The sequence below is a fragment of the Aulonocara sp. 'chitande type north' Nkhata Bay genome, linkage group LG6, assembly GCF_057382095.1.
Source record: "Aulonocara sp. 'chitande type north' Nkhata Bay isolate Kocher_YH1m ecotype deep benthic linkage group LG6, A_spYH_male_GT1.1, whole genome shotgun sequence".
NCBI classification, from domain to species: domain Eukaryota; kingdom Metazoa; phylum Chordata; class Actinopteri; order Cichliformes; family Cichlidae; genus Aulonocara; species Aulonocara sp. 'chitande type north' Nkhata Bay.
The window spans coordinates 656,215-676,200 of NC_141349.1; the positions used below are offsets into that span (position 1 = coordinate 656,215).

The following is a 19,986-nucleotide window of genomic DNA, read 5'->3' on the forward strand; positions in this document are numbered from 1 at the left end:
AGGTTTCTTCTTCTTCTTCTTGTTGGGTTTTTCTCTGTATGTGTTACTGTAGGGTCTACCTTACAATATGAAGCGCCTTGAGGCGACTGTTGTTGTCATTTGCCACTATATAAATAAAATTGAATTGAATTAAATTTTAATCATTAGAGAAAAAATGACCAATAATCATCCCACAGATGTAATATTATCTAGAGCTACTCTTAGTACCATTGATGTTAAGTTACTCTTTTTCTCCAATTGATCTTTCTGAGTTAACTTCAATAATTACTTCCTCCAAACCTTCAACGTGTCTTTTAGACCCCATTCCTACAAAACTGCTCAAAGAAGTCCTGCCATTAATTAATGCTTCGATCTTAAATATGATCAACCTATCTCTAATGATCGGCTATGTACCACAGGCCTTCAAGCTAGCTGTAGTTAAACCTTTACTCAAAAAGCATCTCTAGACCCAGCAGTCTTAGCTAGTTATAGGCCAATCTCCAACCTTCCTTTCATATCGAACATCCTTGAAAGAGTAGTTGTCAAACAGCTAACAGATCATCTGCAGAGGAATGGCTTATTTGAAGAGTTTCAGTCAGGTTTCAGAGCTCATCACAGCACAGAAACAGCTTTAGTGAAGGTTACAAATGATCTTCTTATGGCCTCTGACAGTGGACTCATCTCTGTGCTTGTCCTGCTAGACCTCAGTGCAGCGTTCGATACTGTTGATCATAATATCCTATTAGAGCGATTAGAACATGCTGTAGGTATTACAGGTACTGCACTGCAGTGGTTTGTATCATATCTATCTAATAGACTCCAGTTTGTGCATGTAAATGGAGAGTCCTCTTCACACACTGAGGTTAATTATGGAGTTCCACAGGGTTCAGTGCTAGGACCAATTCTGTTTACATTATACATGCTTCCCTTAGGCAGCATCATTAGAAGACATAGTATACATTTACACTGCTATGCAGATGACACCCAGCTCTATCTGTCCATGAAGCCAGATAACACACACCAATGAGTTAACCCTTTAAGCGCCATCATAGAACCAAGAGCCAGAGCTTATCTTTATATTTTTACATGCTGTAGTGCCATTTTTAGGAGTATTTCAAGTTGCTATACATCAGTACAAGGCCATTTACACCATGATAAGGGAAAGACCATCTCTGAATTGAGGAGGGGGCCTAATTGGGTACATCTGTCACCATCTTACAATGCTGTGATTGCAGCCATTCCCCAACTCTCTGTGGATGGTACTCATGGTTATTGATCAGTGGTTGTTGATCAATGGTCATGACAATTTGCATATTAATGAAGGAACTGACCTCCCAGCCCATTGTTCCTTCAGTCAGATGTATGTGTGGTGTGTTAACATGAGTGCAGCATTTCACTGTATATGTTATTTGTAGCTGGAGTGTGTGTGTGTGTGTGTGGTGGGGAGCAGAGTTGGGGTGTTCATGTTAAGATGGTTTTGAACCTTTGTATCTGTAAGAGAAATATATTCAGAGCTCTGGAAAACGACTCGAGTCTGTTGTGGTTGTTTTTTTCCATCATCTGGTCCTCTTCATGTTAACCACCAACCGCGACACCTATGAAACTACGTGTAATCTAACATAAATTAATGGGTATGTGCAATGTTATAGCTCAAAGTTGAATGTTTTCTAAGCAGAGAGCAGTAGAAACGGGAGAACTGCCAGGTTATTGCACACCACTGGAAACCAGTAAGGCTGCAGTTTGTGTCCATGTTTGTCCAGACTTTTGTAAAAGTAAAGACTAAATGAATTTACGAGGTTCAATTTTATTTTATTTAAATGGTGTCAAATGACAACAACAGTCACCTCCAAGTGGCAGAAAGATTAAGGTCAACAATTTAATATAAGACCAAATGTGAAATAGGATTATGATGCAGACAAACAGCCAGAAAAGTTCAGTTATTACTTTTAAACATAAGATACACATTTGACAGAATTAGTGTATGAATTTTTGTGCTTGCAAAAATCTGTGTTGTCAGATCACAGTGACCTTGACCTCTGACCACCAGTCCCAGTAAACATGTGTGCCAATCTTCAAGAAATACTCACAAGGGCTTCCTAAGAGTTTGTATTCATGACACCAGAATGGGCTAACAATCTATTACATGGATAAAACACACATACATAAAATAAAGATTTCTGCTTTTATTTTGAAATTGTAAATGTTGAACAGTGGCTCACTTATCACTCCGGTCTAAAGCACACACATTTTCTAATGACCAAAAGGCTTCAGTTAAAAAATGAATCAAAAACTTTCAGTCAAATGTTCTCATGGTGAGCTTTAGAGCTGTGAGAATGAACACTTACTGCTTTCACTTCCTGTCAACAGTATGGAATAGATTTGACTGGAACTGCCCTTGGGCACACACAGCAACACTTAGCATGACTTTACACAACATGAGTTACATAAAAAACTGGATCTGCATCTTTAGAGGCCTAATAACCTGCTAGCATGCTAAAGCTGAAACAAAACAAGTGTTGTGTTTTCAAAAGGTGAAGCTAATATACTCAAGGTAAACGTCTGACTTTGGAGACCACAGGCCAAACCAAGCAAAGCAATGCTAAACCCCAACAAATGCCCTTACTGAGTGTCTCACTTAAATGCAATATATTATTTAGGATGTCTGTAGCTCAGGAGGTAGAGCAGGACACAATCATGTGAAGGCTGCTCCAGTCTACGTGCTTTGGACAGGACTAACCCAACTTGCTCTCTGATGCATCCCTTGGAGTGAATGTTTGACAGAAAGCACTTAAGCATAGAAAAAGTAGAAGTGCTTTGAATAGAGAATCACTACCTAAGAACGAGTCAATTTACACCACTAACAGCCAGGGTACACGCTACATTTCCTGAAGCCTATTTTAACCTCAGGGCACCATCCATCCATCCACTTCCACTTATCCTTTCCAGGGTCGTGGTGTGTGCTGGAGCCTATCCCAGCTGTCATAGGGCGAGAGGCGGGGTACACCCTGGACAGGTCGCCAGTCTGTCGCAGGGCCAACACACAGAGACAGACAACCATTCGCACTCACATTCACGCACAGATTCACACCTATGGGCAATTTAGATTAATCAATTAACCTATCCCCACTAATCACACCAGGACACGATTTTTAAAATAAGGCTACCGTATTTTCTGCACTATAAGGCGCACTTAAAATCCTTTAATTTTCTCAAAACTCGACAGCGCGACTTATAATCTGGTGCGCCTTATGTATGAATTCTGGTTGTGCTTACTGACCTGATCCGACTTTATGTGCTACACGGCGCTGGAAAATCTGTCAAAAGTGTTTTAGTACGACGTTGGTAAGCTACGAAGGCGCACCGCTTGGAGCATTACGGCTACCGTAGTCAGGAGCCTCGCAGAGTAATCTGGGTCCTAAACTCCGTCCACTTCAGGTCCCAAAGTCAAACGAACACTGCGGCATCACTGAGAGTTAAAAACTGTCTAAATTCTTTCATCTGTAATAAAATCATCAGCTTTGTTGCTTTACCAGGTGCAACAATTAAGTTTAACATCCTGGCATCCATGAAAACAGAATTTATTAAAATTTAATGAAGCTAGAAGTTAGCAGGAAGTTAGCTCGCTAGCTTCCACCTAAACATGACATACCATGTTCTGACTGAGAGATTTCTGAAACAAATTCAAACGTACAGCTCTGCTATCACTTCCAACATAAATGAGGACAGAAAACTAAACAGCAGTGATGTTTGTAGGGTTACTGAAGTTGGGCTAGCTGGTATATAATGATGTGCTACGTGATTGCTAGCAACACAGCTATGTTAGCATAGCATAAACAGTGAAGCTGGAGGATGAATGTTAACTTTTTTCCACTCGATAAAAGTTAATGTGAGGGTTCCTGATAGTTAGAGACAAATGCAGTCGCATGGCAGGATGCTGTAAAAGGACCAAACTTCAGCCAGGAGAACAACTGAGATAATCCATCCACAATACGAGGTTAGTCATTCATATACTGCAACAACATGGGAATAGAGCAGCTGTGATTGAATACAGCATTAATGAATCAATGGTACGGACGTCGAAGAAGCAAGAAGAATGAGTATATAATTATTATAATATAATCCAGTGCGCCTAATGGTCTGAAAAATACAGTACTCATTAACAGTGTGTTAGCCCTTTCATCTAAGATGTTCCTGACTGTATGGCCATGTTTTGTGGATGGTGTCTCTTTAGGTGTTTTTTCAGGTTGCTGGGGTCAGAAAACTTTTCGGGGCAGAGCGAGCACTGGTACGGTCGCTCCCCTGTGTGGATGTTCCTGTGGATCTTCAAATTCCACAACTGGGAGAATTTTTTACCACAGATGGTGCAGCCATATGGCTTTTCTCCAGTATGGGTTCTCATATGAGATTCCAAATTTGCTGGAGCAGGAAACCTTTTCCCACAGAAACTACAGACACAATCCCTCTTCGTGGGATTTTTTGGGCCCTGACTTGGACCTGGGTGCAGATACTGTTGAGACCCCTGGACTGACAGGTGTCCTGCTTGCGTCTGACTTGACACCTGACTTTGGCTGGACTCATCTGACAGATCAATAACAGGAAGCTTCTGCTCAAAGGGATAAGTGGGCAACTTTCTAGAATTCTCAGCGGCTGATCCCCTCTCTGTTGCGTTCTCAGCAGCCGATCCCCTCCCAGAGCTGCCAGGCTCTCCTCCAGTGAGTGTGCCAGGCAAGTATGAGAGTGGAGCGAAGTGTGAGGACAGCCCTGGAAGGCTCTCACTGTAACCGCCCCCCCTATTAGTCCACAGCGAAGAATGGCCACAGCTGACCTCTGAGAAGCCCCGCCCAGAGTCCTGCAGGTCGGACAGCCGATTGGTGGACATCTGTGTGGTTTCATCAAAGGACAGCACTCCTCTGCAGTCGTCTGTACTGGACTCCACCAACCCTGGACACAGACAGATTCAGAGTCAAGTTCTCACCCAGCTAGGGTTAAATGGACTCAACATTCTCACAGGGTTTTCTGGAGCGAGAATCCTTGATGTAGGGCAAAACATCAGATGATGCAATATGATGACTGACGACTCAGTTCTATTTTATTTATATAGCACCAAATGACAGCAACAGTAGCCCTCGAGGGGACACGTTTGATGTCATCAGGCTGCTGTAGTCGGAGTCAGAACACTTCCTAAACTGATCTACAGTTCACAGTGAACGGGTCTGCTCACCCTCCTGTATGCTGAGGCACGGCCGGTTCCGAGGTCTCGTCATTGGCTCCACCTCCTCCACCTTCACCAGCACCACATCTGGCTCCTCATCCTTCTGCCCACACAAAGAAAACATAGGAACTGTCTGATGCAATACACAACACGATACCAGTGAAAACTGTGAAAAAAGAATACGAACTCAAGTATAGTGAAGTTTATTTAGACATCAAAGTCACAAAGTACTGTACAATCACTCCAAAACAATTAATAGCAATACAGAACCATGAAAAAAGCCCCGCCCCTCCCTGAGCCTGGTTCTGCTGGAGGTTTCTTCCTGTTAAAAGGGAGTTTTTCCTTCCCACTGTTGCCAAAGTGCTTGCTCATAGGGGGTCATATGATTGTTGGGTTTTTCTCTGTATGTATTATTGTAGGGTCGACCTTACAGTATAAAGCACCTTGAGGCGACTGTTGTTGTGATTTGGCGCTGTGTAAATAAAACTGAATTGAATAACAAACCAAAGGACGTCAGCAGAAAGCCGGATTACACAGAAAAGTTTTGAACTGTGTTTTGAAAGACTCCACAGAGTTGACTGAACAGAGCCGGGAACAGACTCAAGCGCTCTGTGCCGCCCAGTCTTCAGTCTTATACGAGCAAAAACTATTAGGTTTTGAGCTTGTGAGCAAAGACCGCAGACAGCAAGTATTTTGGAGCTTGTCTGTATGTAAGTGTGAGAATTTGAAAATCTAAAATCAACTGAAAGCCCCTGAAAATTAATAAAAGGGTAATGTGAACTTGCTAGGTGCAGCATGTTGTATGACTGGGAGGCATGAATGAGACGATACACATATCCTGGTAAAAAGCATTACAGTGGTCTAGGCACGCTGACGCATGAACGGTTTCCTCTGGTTCAGAGCACAACACTACAGCTCACAGTTTAGAGTAGAAAAGAAACAGGAGCGTGACATCGACCCTATACATGTGAGCCAACGTTCAGAATTAAACATGACATCAAGATTAGGAAAACGGGTCTTCACAGAGGAGCTGATTCTTGAATACATATCAGCAGGAGCTATAATGTAGCCTCAGTCTTGTTGGAACTAAAGATAATATACATATTTATTATTGGAGAGGCGGTCACAATTCTGGGATAAACAGTGAACTAGTGTGGACAGCCTATCCAGCTGCTGAGGCTCAAACATTTGTCTGCGCCACAGAAACAAGAAACACTAGAAAAGGACGTTAAAGGAAAACAACAATGGCCCCACACTGAACCTTTTGAGCCCCACAGCTTAGAGATGCAGTATAAAAGGAGAACTTGCTCACCCAAATACAATGTCCTTCCAGATAAATAAGAAGAAAACCAGTCTAGTGCTGAGCTGGAGATACCAGCCAAAACACTGAGCCTATTAAATATTATGGTAACAGAATCAAACGCAGCGCGGAGGTCAAGAAATATGAGTAAACAACAATTTACTGGTTTCCACCTTGGTCAAAACCGGACTAGCTCGTTATCCTCTTCAGGTTATTTAAGGGAGTTTGTCCAATCAGTCTGCAGGTGTTCGGTGGGAGAGACATTCAGTCACGTCCCTCAGGGGATCCTGTGGGCGGGGCTTCAGGAGTATGTGGTCTGGTCCATTTAGTCCCTCAGAACTGCAGTGACAGCTTGGTCCATACTGCCTGCCTGAGCCGTCCCTGTTGGAAGGTATATTTTTTGGTGGTCCCAAGAGGTCATGTGGTGGCTTTAGCTCAGGAAGTAGAGCAGGTCATTCTCCTCCTCTACTGCCGAATTGGGCAGGATACTAACTTGCTCTTCAGCGTAATTGTTAGATACAAAGCACTTAAGTATAGTAAAAATGCTTGAATGAATGGATGCTGTGTAAAAATCTTTGAGTGCTCAGCGTAGAGAAGCACTAGAGTAGAGCTGTGACTTCCTGCAACCTCTCTCAGGTGGCTTGGGAGCACCTCTGGATGGCCAGGGAGCAGGAGATCTGGGTTTTCTGCTTGACTGCCACCCCCACGAGTTGTTAGAAAATGGATGAATGGACAAATGTGATTTCTGTGTTATTATCACTGATTTGAAGTAACCTCTGCAGTAGGGGTGGGTTTTGATTATCGATTTATCAATTAAAATCGATTCTGGCTTGGATAATGTGATATCGATTCATTAAAATCCTGAATCGATTTTTAAATGTAAATTTATTTTGCCCGAAACGCCAGAATCTCAGGTTAAACCTCACAAAATTCCAACAACCACCAAACAGCTCAAACAGTAAATGAGAGCAGGAACACGGATTCTGCACAAAGACGTAAACACAAAGCTCGACCCGCCGACGGATCAGGATCAGTGAGATGTCGCCTTTCTCACCGACGGCACGGACACGGTCGGGGCTGAAAGCCGACAGCTCGCTGAGTCTGATGTGTCGGCGGGTCGAGCTTTGTGTTCACGTCGTTTTTGCGCTGATTCTGAAGCTGTTAGTTTTATCGCTCTCCAAACAATATTGACCGAACCAGCAGCAAAAGAAGATCCAAACTACGCTTCACATAAACATCGTCATGAATTCACTCTGACTTTTGCTGTTTTGCTTCCACCATGATGCACAGCTCTCTCTCTCTCTCTCTCCAACAACAGTTTCCCGTCTAAAAATCTGTTTTCTGCATTATTCGCTTGCTTGTTACGCACAAGTCTACCGTTGTTTACAGCCTGTCGGACGCTGTTTTTTTCCTTTTACTTACTTCCGAAAAGAAAACCTAATTTCTGCCGTTCAATACTGAACAAATTTAAACTTTTTAAAATTATGCAAAACTGCAAAACTCTCAGCTGTGTCTGTAAAACTGCTGTAAGTTTGCTCTGTTTCACTTCAGCAGCATCAGGTAATGTTCATGTGTTGATTCATGGTCTTCTTTCATTTTTGATCTACTGCAGAATATTTTTATAAAATCCAGGGCAGGAAATTCTCCTTCATGTTTTTCTGTGTTTTATCTTCAGCTACTTTGACACAAAGGCCTCTGCTGTGACGCTCACACCTTTGATAAAGTCTCACAAGTGTCAGCTTTCTTTTTATAGATATAAAAATATGGAAATGTACTGATGCATGATCTGACTTATAATATTTCTGACTGTCTGAGGCAAAATTTCCCCGACTCAAATCGAATGGAATCGTGGATCGAATCGATTCTAGAAATCAGTGACGATACCCAGCCTAGTATGCAGTACAACAGCCGAGGACGCCTTCATGCAGGTGTCAAGGGTTACATCTGAAGCTTTATTTATCATTTATCAGCTGTAATGTTTCTGCAGGGTCTGAAAACAAATAACCCACGCATTTGAGGTAAAAGACAACATTTTATTCCTTAATGAAATGATGCATGCAGAAAGTGGAAACCTACCAAAATGAGCAATGCTCTGACGCTAACATGAGCTACAAACAAATGTAGACTCGGTAACTAAAATACTTTGCAATTCAAACAAAGCCATTTCAGATCAATTCCAACCCAACAGCGTGTGACAAACATCACTGTTACTAACTGCTAGGTTAGCAGTGTTCATGCTTAGCACAGTCTCCCTCCCAAAGGTTAAAACAGCCAGTCTGTAAATGTGACTGGACACATTTTAAGGTAACAGCTGATGTAAACGTGCTTTTGTGGGCCACAAACCTTTGACAGCAGGTCACTACGTGCACTGACGGCAGCACGGTTTCAGGTCTCGTCACACATCGTATTCCTCTGTGCCACAGTGAGGGCGAGTCACGTCGTTGCACTGGCTGACGCGCTCGTTCACTACCGAGAGCGCGCTGCAGTTTGTCCCCTGGTACAGTAGTGATACACACATTAATCTGCTGTCTGCACATCTCACTGATCAAACTAATGCAGCTTCATCCACAGCAGCACAGGTAAAGGTAGCACAGTGCTGAGCCTTTGAACAACATGTGCTCTTAACCCGGGTGTAGGGCTGTGCGATATGACCAAAATCCCAAATCACAACCATATATATCACAAAATAGTGAATTTGCTGTAAATTCTGTGAATCTCGGCCGACTCGACCTGCGTGAAGTGTTTTCAGCTGGGCGTCGTGTACCTGCAGTCGAGTGTTTAGACCGATGCATTAAACAGCCTGCAGAGTGTAGAGAGTCTAAGGTTTATTTGGAGCACCTGACGGCTCTTTTTGCTTCTCGTCCGTAAACTCTCTCCGTACTCTGTCAGGGGATTCTTGTGTAGGTGTTACGGCCCTGGCCATAATGTGTCGTGGTGGCTGTTTTTCGTTCTGCCTGTCTGTGTCTTTAAAAGTCTCTGCAGGTCCCTGATTGGAGAAGCTGACGGCTGCTGATTGGTCCCCTGATCATGTGGCTGCTTTGAAAATCTGTCACCAGCAGCTGACAGCAGCCAGTGTTGCCAACTTCGTCGCTATATTTAGCGAGTTTTCAGACCCCTTAGCGACATTTTTTCTAAAAAGCGACTAGCGACAAATCTGGCGACTTTTTCTGGTGTTACTGGAGACTTATTTATGACGACTTTTTGACGTGAAAGCGCGGATCGCTCTTTTTCTCAACAAGCAGCGGTGCTGCCGTGGACACCTCACCCGTGCCAAAGCGCTCACGGGCGGACGATAGTCCTCCCCAGCTGCTATCAGGGCAGGAGACGTTCACACCTGTGCATCCAAACGGCAAATGAATCGCGTATGAGCGAAGCCGCTGCTCTGCACTGACTGTAACGCAGTCACTTCTTCTTTTACTCTTTTACTCTTATGCTGTTTTGTGGATCACAAGGTTTAAAACTACTTATAAACACACACACAAAGTAACTCCACCAGAGCGCCTGTTTCGGGTCACTTTTGCCGGTCCAAGCCCGGGTAAAGGAGCAGGGTTGGAATTGTGACATTAAAAAACAATAACTTGTAAAAGAAATTTAATTCGTAGTTCTAAATAAATTCTAAATGCATTTAGGACGTTTTTTACTCACTTTATGTCTCTTCCACGATGTTATTTCTCTCTCCAACAGCATAGGTTACAATTACATTAGCATGACCAATTATGCAGATTAGGCGATGACGTCATTTGGCGACTTCTAGCGACTTTTAGGACAGCCAATAGCGATTTTCCTTACTGAGGAGTTGGCAACACTGACAGCAGCAGCAGACCCATGCTTGGCCTCCAGACCCTGTGTTACTCGCGTGTGTGCTCCTGAGGATTGCTGAGCTTCTGTATGTAGTGTGTAGTTTAGAGTCACGTGTAAATAGTCACTGAAGCTGAAGGGTGAGCTGCCTTGTTATTTTCTGTATTATTTTCTCCTGTTTATTCAGTTGGGGCATTTGTCTTTGGTTTGTTCTTTTTATCACGTAGGGTTCAGGTAGCATCCCCTTGACTGGTTTTGTTTGTTATTTTGGCCTTTGTTCAGCCCGGAGTCACGCTTCAGTTTAGGCACAATAAACCACTTTCACATCTAAATCGGCTGTGGTGTGGTTTTGGGGACCAGGGCGGGGTCACTCTTCTTTCAGCTTATGCTTCGTTCCTGTACCCCTCGACAGGGGTGTAACAGTAGGTGGTAGAAGAGGTTTGTCATGTTTGAGTCTGAGACCAGTTTGCACCATGATTGTTCTGGTCCGTGTCAGACTCTTCATAACCAAACCACGTCCGTGCTACAGAGGTGGCCCCTCGGTTACCAATAAGGTCCTCGATTTGTTTGGACTGGTCCTTCTGTTTGTCATCATTTCAGTTTATTTTGAAAAATCTCAACAGGATCTTAAGCTTTATTGTGAAAGGTTTATGTGGAAAATAAACAAGAGGACGGCGGAGCCTCATGCTGGGTTTACCGTCGTTGTTGCTAACGACAACATGTAAAAACAGGCGCTTGTCCGTCCGTAGTGTGGTTATATTAAATATAAGAGAAACAGAGAACGTTAAGAAATGAATGTAGCCACTACAGCGACCATCAGGACCATGATATTGCTGTAAACACTTTATTGTGTGACACCATGAAACAAACGACAGCGTAAAATGAAACGACGTTTTTATATCGCCATCAGAGACATAGCGTCCTGTCTTACAGCCCTGCCTGGGTGCTGATTTTGGTTCTACGACTGGAGATGTAACTTCAACCTTTTCTATTCAGCCTCCTGAAAATGTTTCAAGCATCTTTTTGTAAACTACGATTTGTTTTATCATAAAGTTATTATTTTAGACGCCATGAAACAAAATGCTATGTTGACGTGTTTTTTTACAAATCATACATCTATAACACCACAGCGTCTGGCTTACAGACGACGCCTGCACGGGGGCATACACAAACCAGCAGAGCGAGAACCAGGACACTGGACCTGACCAATCAGAGGAGGCCTGGCTGCCTGCTTTTACAGAAACACACACAGATGTGGAAGCAAACAGAGCTTCACTCTGCTTTACAGCTCTGCTGTAACGGCTAGCTGACACACTGCCCTGATTCCAATGTTGAGTATCATGTGGGAGGAGTGTAAATTTCACTCGTGTAAAAACAACGACTGTAGTCGCCACAGATTTACTTTCCATTCTGTCCAGCACAAAGCGGCCTTCCAGTGTCTCTGCACCTTTCACACAAATGCAGCTCATTTACCCTCCCAGGTCTCTGCGTTGTAAACGTCAGCGTGGCTCTTTTGTTGGTGTGTTTTCAGGTTTCTTATCCAGGCAAATCCCCTGCCACACACCCCACAGGTGTACGGTTTCTCCCCAGTGTGGACTCTCTGGTGTTTTCTCAGGTTCCCGGCCTCTGAGAACATCTTCCCGCATGTGGAGCAGCTGAAAGGCTTCTCCCCTGTGTGGACACGCTGGTGTATCTCCACTTTCTTGGGCCGGTTAAAAGCTTTGCCGCAGTAGCTGCAGGCAAACAGTCTTTCCCTGCCAGTGCGCGGGAACGCTTTGCTGCCGTCAGTGAAGGGCCGGGGCAAGGAAAACACGTTGTCATAGCGATTCCAGCCATTAACACCGGAAGAAGTTGACGGCAAATCGACGGCCGCCATCGAGTACGAACACGACGGACTCGTTCCTTCCACGTCAACATTTGAGGGCTCGTCAAAAAACTCCCCGACCAACGAGTGACCGGTTTTATCGATGTCACACAAGACGTCAAACTTTGAGTCGCTGCTGCCATCGTCGACGTACCGGTGTGGGATCGCCACTTCCTGCAGCGAGTCTCTGCCTTCAACAGAAGTAGTGAGTTCACACTTAAGAGGAGAGGAGCCACTGACCTCCACTCCCCTGCTGCCGGTAAGCTTCGTCCTGCACGCCTGGCTCTGCGACTGGGATCGAGTAGACACGGACTGGGCGTCCTGGTCCTCGGGGCCAGGCATCTGACCTTCAGCTCCATGAGGGACACACTCCATCAGCCCTTCAAACACAGAAAGAAAACTCAGTTTACCATTACACTCAATTAGTAGAGCACTATTCTATAATGCTAACTGCTATTTAAGTACTGGCTGTAACACGTGTGGATACGCAGCTCTGCACACTCTCAGGGAAAACAGGGAGACGACTTTCAGAGTCACAGATGTAGAACGAGGCACAACAACGTTTCTCCAAAGTCTCTAACAGATACCGTTGGCTGCTGCCGTCACAGAGTCGCCACGGAAGCTTTCTGTCGGATGGCCTTCCTCACCGGGCCAAAGAAAGAACCAGCAATCATTCCCTTTGTGAGTGACTCCATTAACCACCACACTGTGAAACCTCCTCTGAGGTCTCTAATATGTTAAATAGATTCTTGTATGAAAATATTTTAGCAGATCTGCACAGAGTCTGACTGGCAGCATATTGATTGTTGGGCGGTCACACCGCCCATCGTTACTGAAGCAGCGTGGGCTCAAACCTGACAGAGGAGCCTGGAGAACTGAAGACCACATCGATATCTGAGCTTACAGCCTAAGACCAGAAACTACTGCTGTTTGAGCTCTCTGCAGTTTCACAACACGACACATCAAATCTCAGAAATAAGAGACGACTTTCTTACCACGACGGTCTAAGCAGGATATAAAATATGCAAGGAAATGTCCACCGACTCTCACATGTGAACTTTACCTGCCCCTGCTCATCATCACACTCGGTGTGGGAGGAGTCACAGCTGTTATGAAGCAACATGGCTGTAACAGCGTGTCCTGTTTGGCTTTGCATTGTTTTAATGTTTTTAATATACGAGCTGTTCTACAGTGTTTTAACTCTTTCATGGTCAAACATGTTTCATATCCAAACAAACAGCTTTAGAGGATATGAAACCCTGCTGTGCTCTGTTCTACCTGCAGCACTCATGTCCTGAAATATGTGAACCTCTCTGTTGTAGAAATTATAAAAACTCCTCAATGCATTGTTTTTGCTTGGATGCATTTGATGCAGAGCGCAGCTTGTAAGCACGCTGCTTAGAGCTGCAGTTTACATTTGTGCCTAAAAGCAGACCTGCTGTAGGAGCGTACAACAACACGCAACCGCACAGCAAACCTGAGAGCAGCCACACGCTCGCTCTGTGTGAGGCTAACACACACACTCTGATCTGATGCAGCAGATCTGAGCTTTTTGTTCCTCCTCTTCATGTAAAACTCCTCCAGGAGGACAGAGCACCGTCTTCATGTCCGAGTTTAGGCTGTACGAGTACAGTCAGAGCTACAAATGTGTACGATGTGAGCCTACCTACTCTACAAATGTAAAGCTTTGCCTTCTGAGGACTTGAGTGCTTCAATCCAAACACAAATGGGACCAAGAAACTATTTTACTGACACCTACATCCTAACCTGAATACTGTCTGTGCACACCAGCGTCTAAACCTACAGGTCACACCTGTCACTCACTAACACACTTATTTACTCATTTAGGACGTTTTCTTTAAAAAGTATCATTTTAATGACACATAAAAGGGTTCAGTTGTACAGATGTTGTACAGATGTTGCATCCAGTTAAACGACAGTAGTGATTTGTTCACCATGACAGACCTGTGTGCCGTCTCTTTGGATGGGTTAGTATTGTTATTATCTGATCACGGTCACTCTGAGTGCTCTCCCAGTGGGAATCCCCACACGCTCAGCTGTGTGTCTGTGTTGGGACCACTCATGCTTTATGTCCACGGTCAACTTCAGAATTACCAACTAACCTAACATGCATGTGTGTGGACTGTGGGAGGAGCAAACCCACAGAAAAAAGCCGAGCCTTGTTCCTCTGAGGCGACGCCTCCAACCACGTGCATGTGCGGTTTAAACTACGACCGATTTGATCGAAGGTGTTAAGATTTTTAAACTGCAGCACGGCATGTTGCGTGGAAATGTCCCAGTGTCAGTACTCGTCCACTCAGCAGCCTTAGTGTTTCTGTCTGTACTCACCATCATCTCCTATAAGTGACGTACTCTGCTCCGCTTCATCTCGAGACGTGGCTGCCTGCACCTTCTCCTCTTTCACCAGCACTGCCTCCGGCTCCACCAGCTCCACATCTGGAGACTGCACAGCAACACGGAATCGTCTCTCAGTCAGCCAATAGCAGCTTCACACAGCAGCGTGCACATACGCTAACCTGTGATGATGTGCCTACCTTACTGTGCATGCTTTCAGACAGGATCAGTTCACCGGTTGCGTCTCCGCTGGGCCACAGAAGCACCTCCCTCTGCTGGTCAAACACGTCACCTACACGACAGAAAAGCAGCTGTCTTCAAATGCCGATGTTATTCTCATGTTTGGCTCACATATTACACTATTGGAAGTGAACGCTAACACGGCTCTGTGTCAGTGTAAATAGATCCCGCCCCTCCGTCCCTATAGGGCAGTAATGGCAGAGCCCACCTGTTTATTTTAACCGTGATGTGGGTGTGACGGTGTGTTTGACAGGCACAAGTTACTTATTTTACTGTGTTCAGCTGTATCAGCATTTTACCACAGAAACTTTATTTTATTCAATATTTCAATGTTACAGTTGAAGTATTTTGAGAACATGCATCCATAATATTCATCTTCCTGTTTCCCCATCATCCCTGTTATTAACCTCTGTCTCTCTTCCACAGCATGTCTTTATCCTGTTGCAGCAGATGGCCCCGCCCTCCCTGAGCCTGGTTCTGCTGGAGGTTTCTTCCTGTTAAAAAGGAGTTTTTCCTTCCCACTGTCGCCAAAGTGCTGCTCATAGGGGGTCATATGATTGTTGGGTTTTCTCTGCATCTACTGTACAATATAAAGCACCTTGAGGCGACTGTTGTTGTGATTTGGCGCTGTGTAAATAAAACTGAATTAGAAAACAAACAAAAAAAAGAGTCTTATCATGTAATACTATGTTTTTTTGCTAAACATTTGTTTCAGTTTGATTTTGTCTAAAATGTGATGTGTACATTGCTGGGGATTTTTGTGCACGTGCCATGCATTCACACTCAAACATCAGCTGGCGTTCTGCATAAATCACGTGTTTGATTATTCCTGCCATTTAAACTTTGTACACTTCCTGATCCAAGTGAAAGTGTTGAGCTGTTCCTCTCCATCTCAAACACACTTTCAGATGCTAACCTGCAGCACGGCCAACACTATGTGATTAATAAAGTGTCACATTGTGATATAATGGCATTTACATTCTCTAATGCACAGAACGATGACACAAACGCGTCAGCCTCAGAGGCAGATTTATTTCAAAGGATCTACGTCAACGTTCTCCTGACGGCACTTCGCATGACACGCACAACCGTGGAAACAACAAAGCCCTGTTTAACCACCTGAGGCAAAAAGACAGCGTGGAGTGCAGGCTATGAAGCTGGAGATACTAGCAGCCACTAATGTGCCACCCAAATGTAAATAAAGGACTCCACCGAGCGTCACTCGAGCGACGTGGTTACTCAAGTGTTTTGCCAAGTATTTGATTCAAATGGTGGGAACCAGAGACTTTAAACAGCTGGTTAGAAAGCTTAAAAAGGTTACATCATGGTTGGTTTATGTTGAGCAGTCATTTTATAGAGCAACAAAATCTGACTAACTGATAGCTCATGGAGAAGGGCTGGGATTCAGTTTGCACTTCTTCCACATCGATTTCAAACTGGATCAGGACGGGGGCAGAGATATACATCGTTTACGTGATCAAAACAGCAACCAAGCGAGCAACCCAGGTAGAATCGGAGCGGTCAGCCTCCGTTTCTACCTGAATCACTTTGAAGTCTCTGTGCTGGTTTCCATCTTTGCTCTGTGCTCAGACCTAAACACTAAGACAAAGATCACATGTGTGTCCTCATTAGGACAGAGGTTCGTGTTGGTGTCACTTGGGACCAAAGCTCTGTGTAGCACCAACAGATTACAACACACATCTATGCCAGGCACTGCAGGGGGACACTAGAGTCCTCTGCTGTCATATCCATGTAACGAGGGCTGGCCAAATGACCGTCTGTGTGACCATGTTCTCGTCTCCTCTGCTGTTTGTAGTCTCTTCCCACCTGCACCTCTTTTTCAACTGATTCAGGGCTCTAGAGTGCGACCAAATTTCTCAAACAAAAAATCCTAGGTCACACAGGTGAGACCAGCCAGTCCCCACAACACTGAAAGTCTCCATGCGGTCAACAACAGACACACATTATGCCCATATCATGGTCTAACCAATCAAAGATAGTCTCTGATTGGCCATGGTCCAGATATTCCTGTAGGCCTATGTGTGTGCGTACGTTTGAAAGTGCAGGCGGATACAGGGAGGTGAGCAGCCTCGGCCTGACAGCAGCAGATGTAGCTGTGGGTAATGAGAAAAGATGAAAAGAAGAAAAAGGCCAAATCACAGGAGTTGGCCATCTGAGGGCCATGTGACTGCAATGGAGGACAGTCCATAAGATATCAAGCTGTGCCGACACCGAGATGTTCAGTTTGAAGCCCGTGAGACACTTTGAGGTCCTTTTAGATTTTCTTTTCATTGAATGTCTTGAGATGTTTTGAGGTTAAATTTCAGCTCAGTGAAGCGCTTTAAGCACTTTGTCAGTAACTTGTGTTTCTTGTAGAACTGAGCTCCAAATAAAGAACTTAATCATTTACAAATCAATATTGTCTGTAAGTCAACATGTAAAACTGCGGTGTTAAGTGATGCAGTTGCACCTATCTTCTGTCCTGGTGCAGCTAAGAAAAACCGTTAGGCCTTAGTCAGAGCCCTGTGACGTGTCTGAAATCACAGCGCAGGGTGACAAACATGAACCAAGATCGCGAACGGGAGGCTCATTGTCACAAGGTACAAATAAGCTGAAAACAGCCGATCAGAAAAGAAGATGGGGTTATATGTAAATGCAGATTTGATGTAGGAGGCTTCTACATGTGCTCTGTAATGTACCGGTATAACAGCTGATGGGCGGAGACGTTCATTTCATCGAGTCTCGATGAAGAGGTTTCTGAGTTTGCATGAATGAACCAGAGATGCTCGTGTGTCCACTTTGTGCCCTCTCTGCACACCGGAAAAACGAGCTAGGCACACTGTAGCCCCGGCTCTATCCAGGGCCCAGACTTTTTACAACATAATAAACGTGTGAGTGAAGAAAGCCTGATGTGGTTTCAGACTGGACTCTTCTTACTGCTCGGATTATTCGTGCTGACCGTACCGGCGGGGGTGGAGGGCTCTCGGGGCCTGTCGCTGCCGTTTATCTGCACCCTCGGCCGGCTGCTGTTCAGGGCACTCTCCCGGAGCCTTCTCTCGGCATTTCCCCGGGCCATCTTCAGCTCCAGCAGGTGTAGTTTCCTCTTCAGGGCCTTGTTCTCTCTCTGGCACTGAGACATCTGCAACCTCACCACCGCGTAGTCGTCGTCAACCAGCTTACAGATTTCCGCCACCGCTGCGTTTGCTAGGACCTCCATGATGGAGGCCAGCTGGGTCTGGAAGGCCAGGCGGTTGGACATGGCTGTTAGCCGCTGGCTGCTCGGTCTTTGCTCTTTCACTGCTCGAGTAGGACTAAGAAACTACTGGAGGTCGTTCACAGCATTGCAGCACAGCTAGCAGGTAAACACTAGCACCTCACCGCTAAAGTGCATCTCCTGTTTGACGGCGGCTCACAGCCAGTTTGCCGTAACAGCGCCACCCTCTGTTCCGGAGGATGTAATGCTGCTCGTAGCTCGGTGGCACTAAAGCTCCAACTTGTTCAGATGTGTGTTTGTCACCAGATCACCTGATTTAGCTACGACTCTGAATTTGTCTAATTCTGTAACAGCGGCTAAAATAACAGAGAAACATCAGACTGTGGCTGGATAACAATATCTTTTATAATCTCAGGTATGAGTGTACTGTATGACACAACTTCATTTCATCTGGCTGTGCTGATAGTTTTAAAAACAACTTGTCCAGCCACACATAAAGATACAGCAGCAACCTTCCTGTTAGTAAGTGATCTCTGCCTCCTGAGCTACAGCCACACCTACTGCTAAGCACAACACCTTCTGCTGTCATGTTTTTATCTATTAAATTATAAAAAATAATGATAACTGGGTGTGTATGCAAATGTAATCATTACAATTGTGGAACACTGAGACACGCACAAAGATCTAACTGCTGTCGTCTCGTACATAAAGCAGAATGTCTCCACAGGTAAACGGTGGTTCGGGTCAAGTCAGTGTAGCCACCTCTGAAGTGACAGCTCTGGAACATACAAATGACAAAGTGACAGCACACAGCAGAAATGATGAGCACAGCATGGCGAGGTTCACTGCAAACCTCCTACATATTTAATGACATCAACACTGAAACATGTCATGAAAGAATACTCGAAGGCAAAGTATTTGTTTTAGCTGCTACAGCCGATTACAGTCAGACACCAACACACACTAACACGACTCTGATATATATGTTTCACTTTACATCTTTTTACAGTCCTGTGATGTGTTGAAATGTGGACAATGAATGTCTGACATTAAAAGATTCATCTTCAGGCCTGGACCTGGAAAAAGCTTCTCCAGTCAGGCTCTGCATCCAAAAATAATAATAACAATAATCCAAATGTAATGCCCTCTCTTCACAACAGCTTATTACATTTCCATCAATTCAATATGAATGTGAAGTGCACACACATAAATGTAGTCAGCACAACGAGGAGGTGCGAGCTTGGGCAACAAGATGTGTTTCAACAAAGTGCCAACACGTCAGAGTCACTGCACAGGTCTGAGAAGGCCACTCGTCCACGATACTGTCATGATGACGCTGATACAGAGAGCATGGAATCAAACCGCGACTCCAGTTTTTCCCTTCTAACAAAGGGGAACCTTTAAAGTGCTTCAACGGAAGAGTCTGGAATTTTTTTACAACAACATTACTCAGTTTGTTATAGCTTTTGTAATCGTGCAGCAACATGGACTCCTAGCCGCTGCACAGCTGTGGTATCCTAGCCTTCCTGCAGCAGCCCGCCCCTCGCAGCTCCTCCCATCAAACCAGGACACGCGTCTTCTTCATATCAGCTAAAATAAGATGAAACCCACTGTCCCGCTACAACGTGCCTTCTATGTCCACTTTTCCTTTCGACTGTTCACCTTATCCGGGCCATAAAGACCTCTGATTGGAACTCTGGACTTTGGAAAGCAGAGCCCAGAAAAGGACCGTCAAAGAGATCGAGGCGATTATCCCAAGAGGACTGAGGAAAGCTGCAGCCCATCCACGGGACGAGAGTCAGCGCCGTGAATGCTGCCAGTCCTGACTCTGTGAATCGCACTCGTGGTCAGCGATCAATGTTCATGACAATTTGCATATTAATGTTTATGAAACGGAGCTAGTGGTGCTCGTGTCAGCTGTGCCGTGTGCACGGTGGGAAAGCTGCAGCCTGACCCGGATGGGCCGTGAAACGTTTCTCCCAAACAAAGCGCAGCATCCACACAAACACAGACAACGTTCTGGG

General features: G+C 44.9%; 1 protein-coding gene across 2 annotated transcripts in view; it reads right to left on the minus strand.

The window, feature by feature from the left end:
- LOC147326944 (uncharacterized) overlaps positions 1-18,173 on the minus strand; it is a 29,700-nt gene extending 11,527 nt beyond the window's left edge. The window contains exons 1-6 of one of the 2 annotated variants that reach the window (XM_086294538.1): positions 17,713-18,173; positions 14,709-14,800; positions 14,503-14,617; positions 12,394-12,533; positions 5,201-5,291; positions 4,805-4,920 (exon numbers count right to left, since the gene is read on the minus strand). In XM_086294538.1, coding sequence (XP_086150664.1) covers positions 4,805-4,920; positions 5,201-5,291; positions 12,394-12,533; positions 14,503-14,617; positions 14,709-14,800; positions 17,713-18,007 — 849 coding nt within the window. In that variant the 5' untranslated portion in view covers positions 18,008-18,173. Of the gene's footprint in view, positions 1-4,804; positions 4,921-5,200; positions 5,295-12,393; positions 12,534-14,502; positions 14,618-14,708; positions 14,801-17,712 lie in introns of both variants that reach the window. The other variant, XM_086294537.1, reaches the window with a different exon arrangement.
- Positions 18,174-19,986: the final 1,813 nt, after the last annotated feature.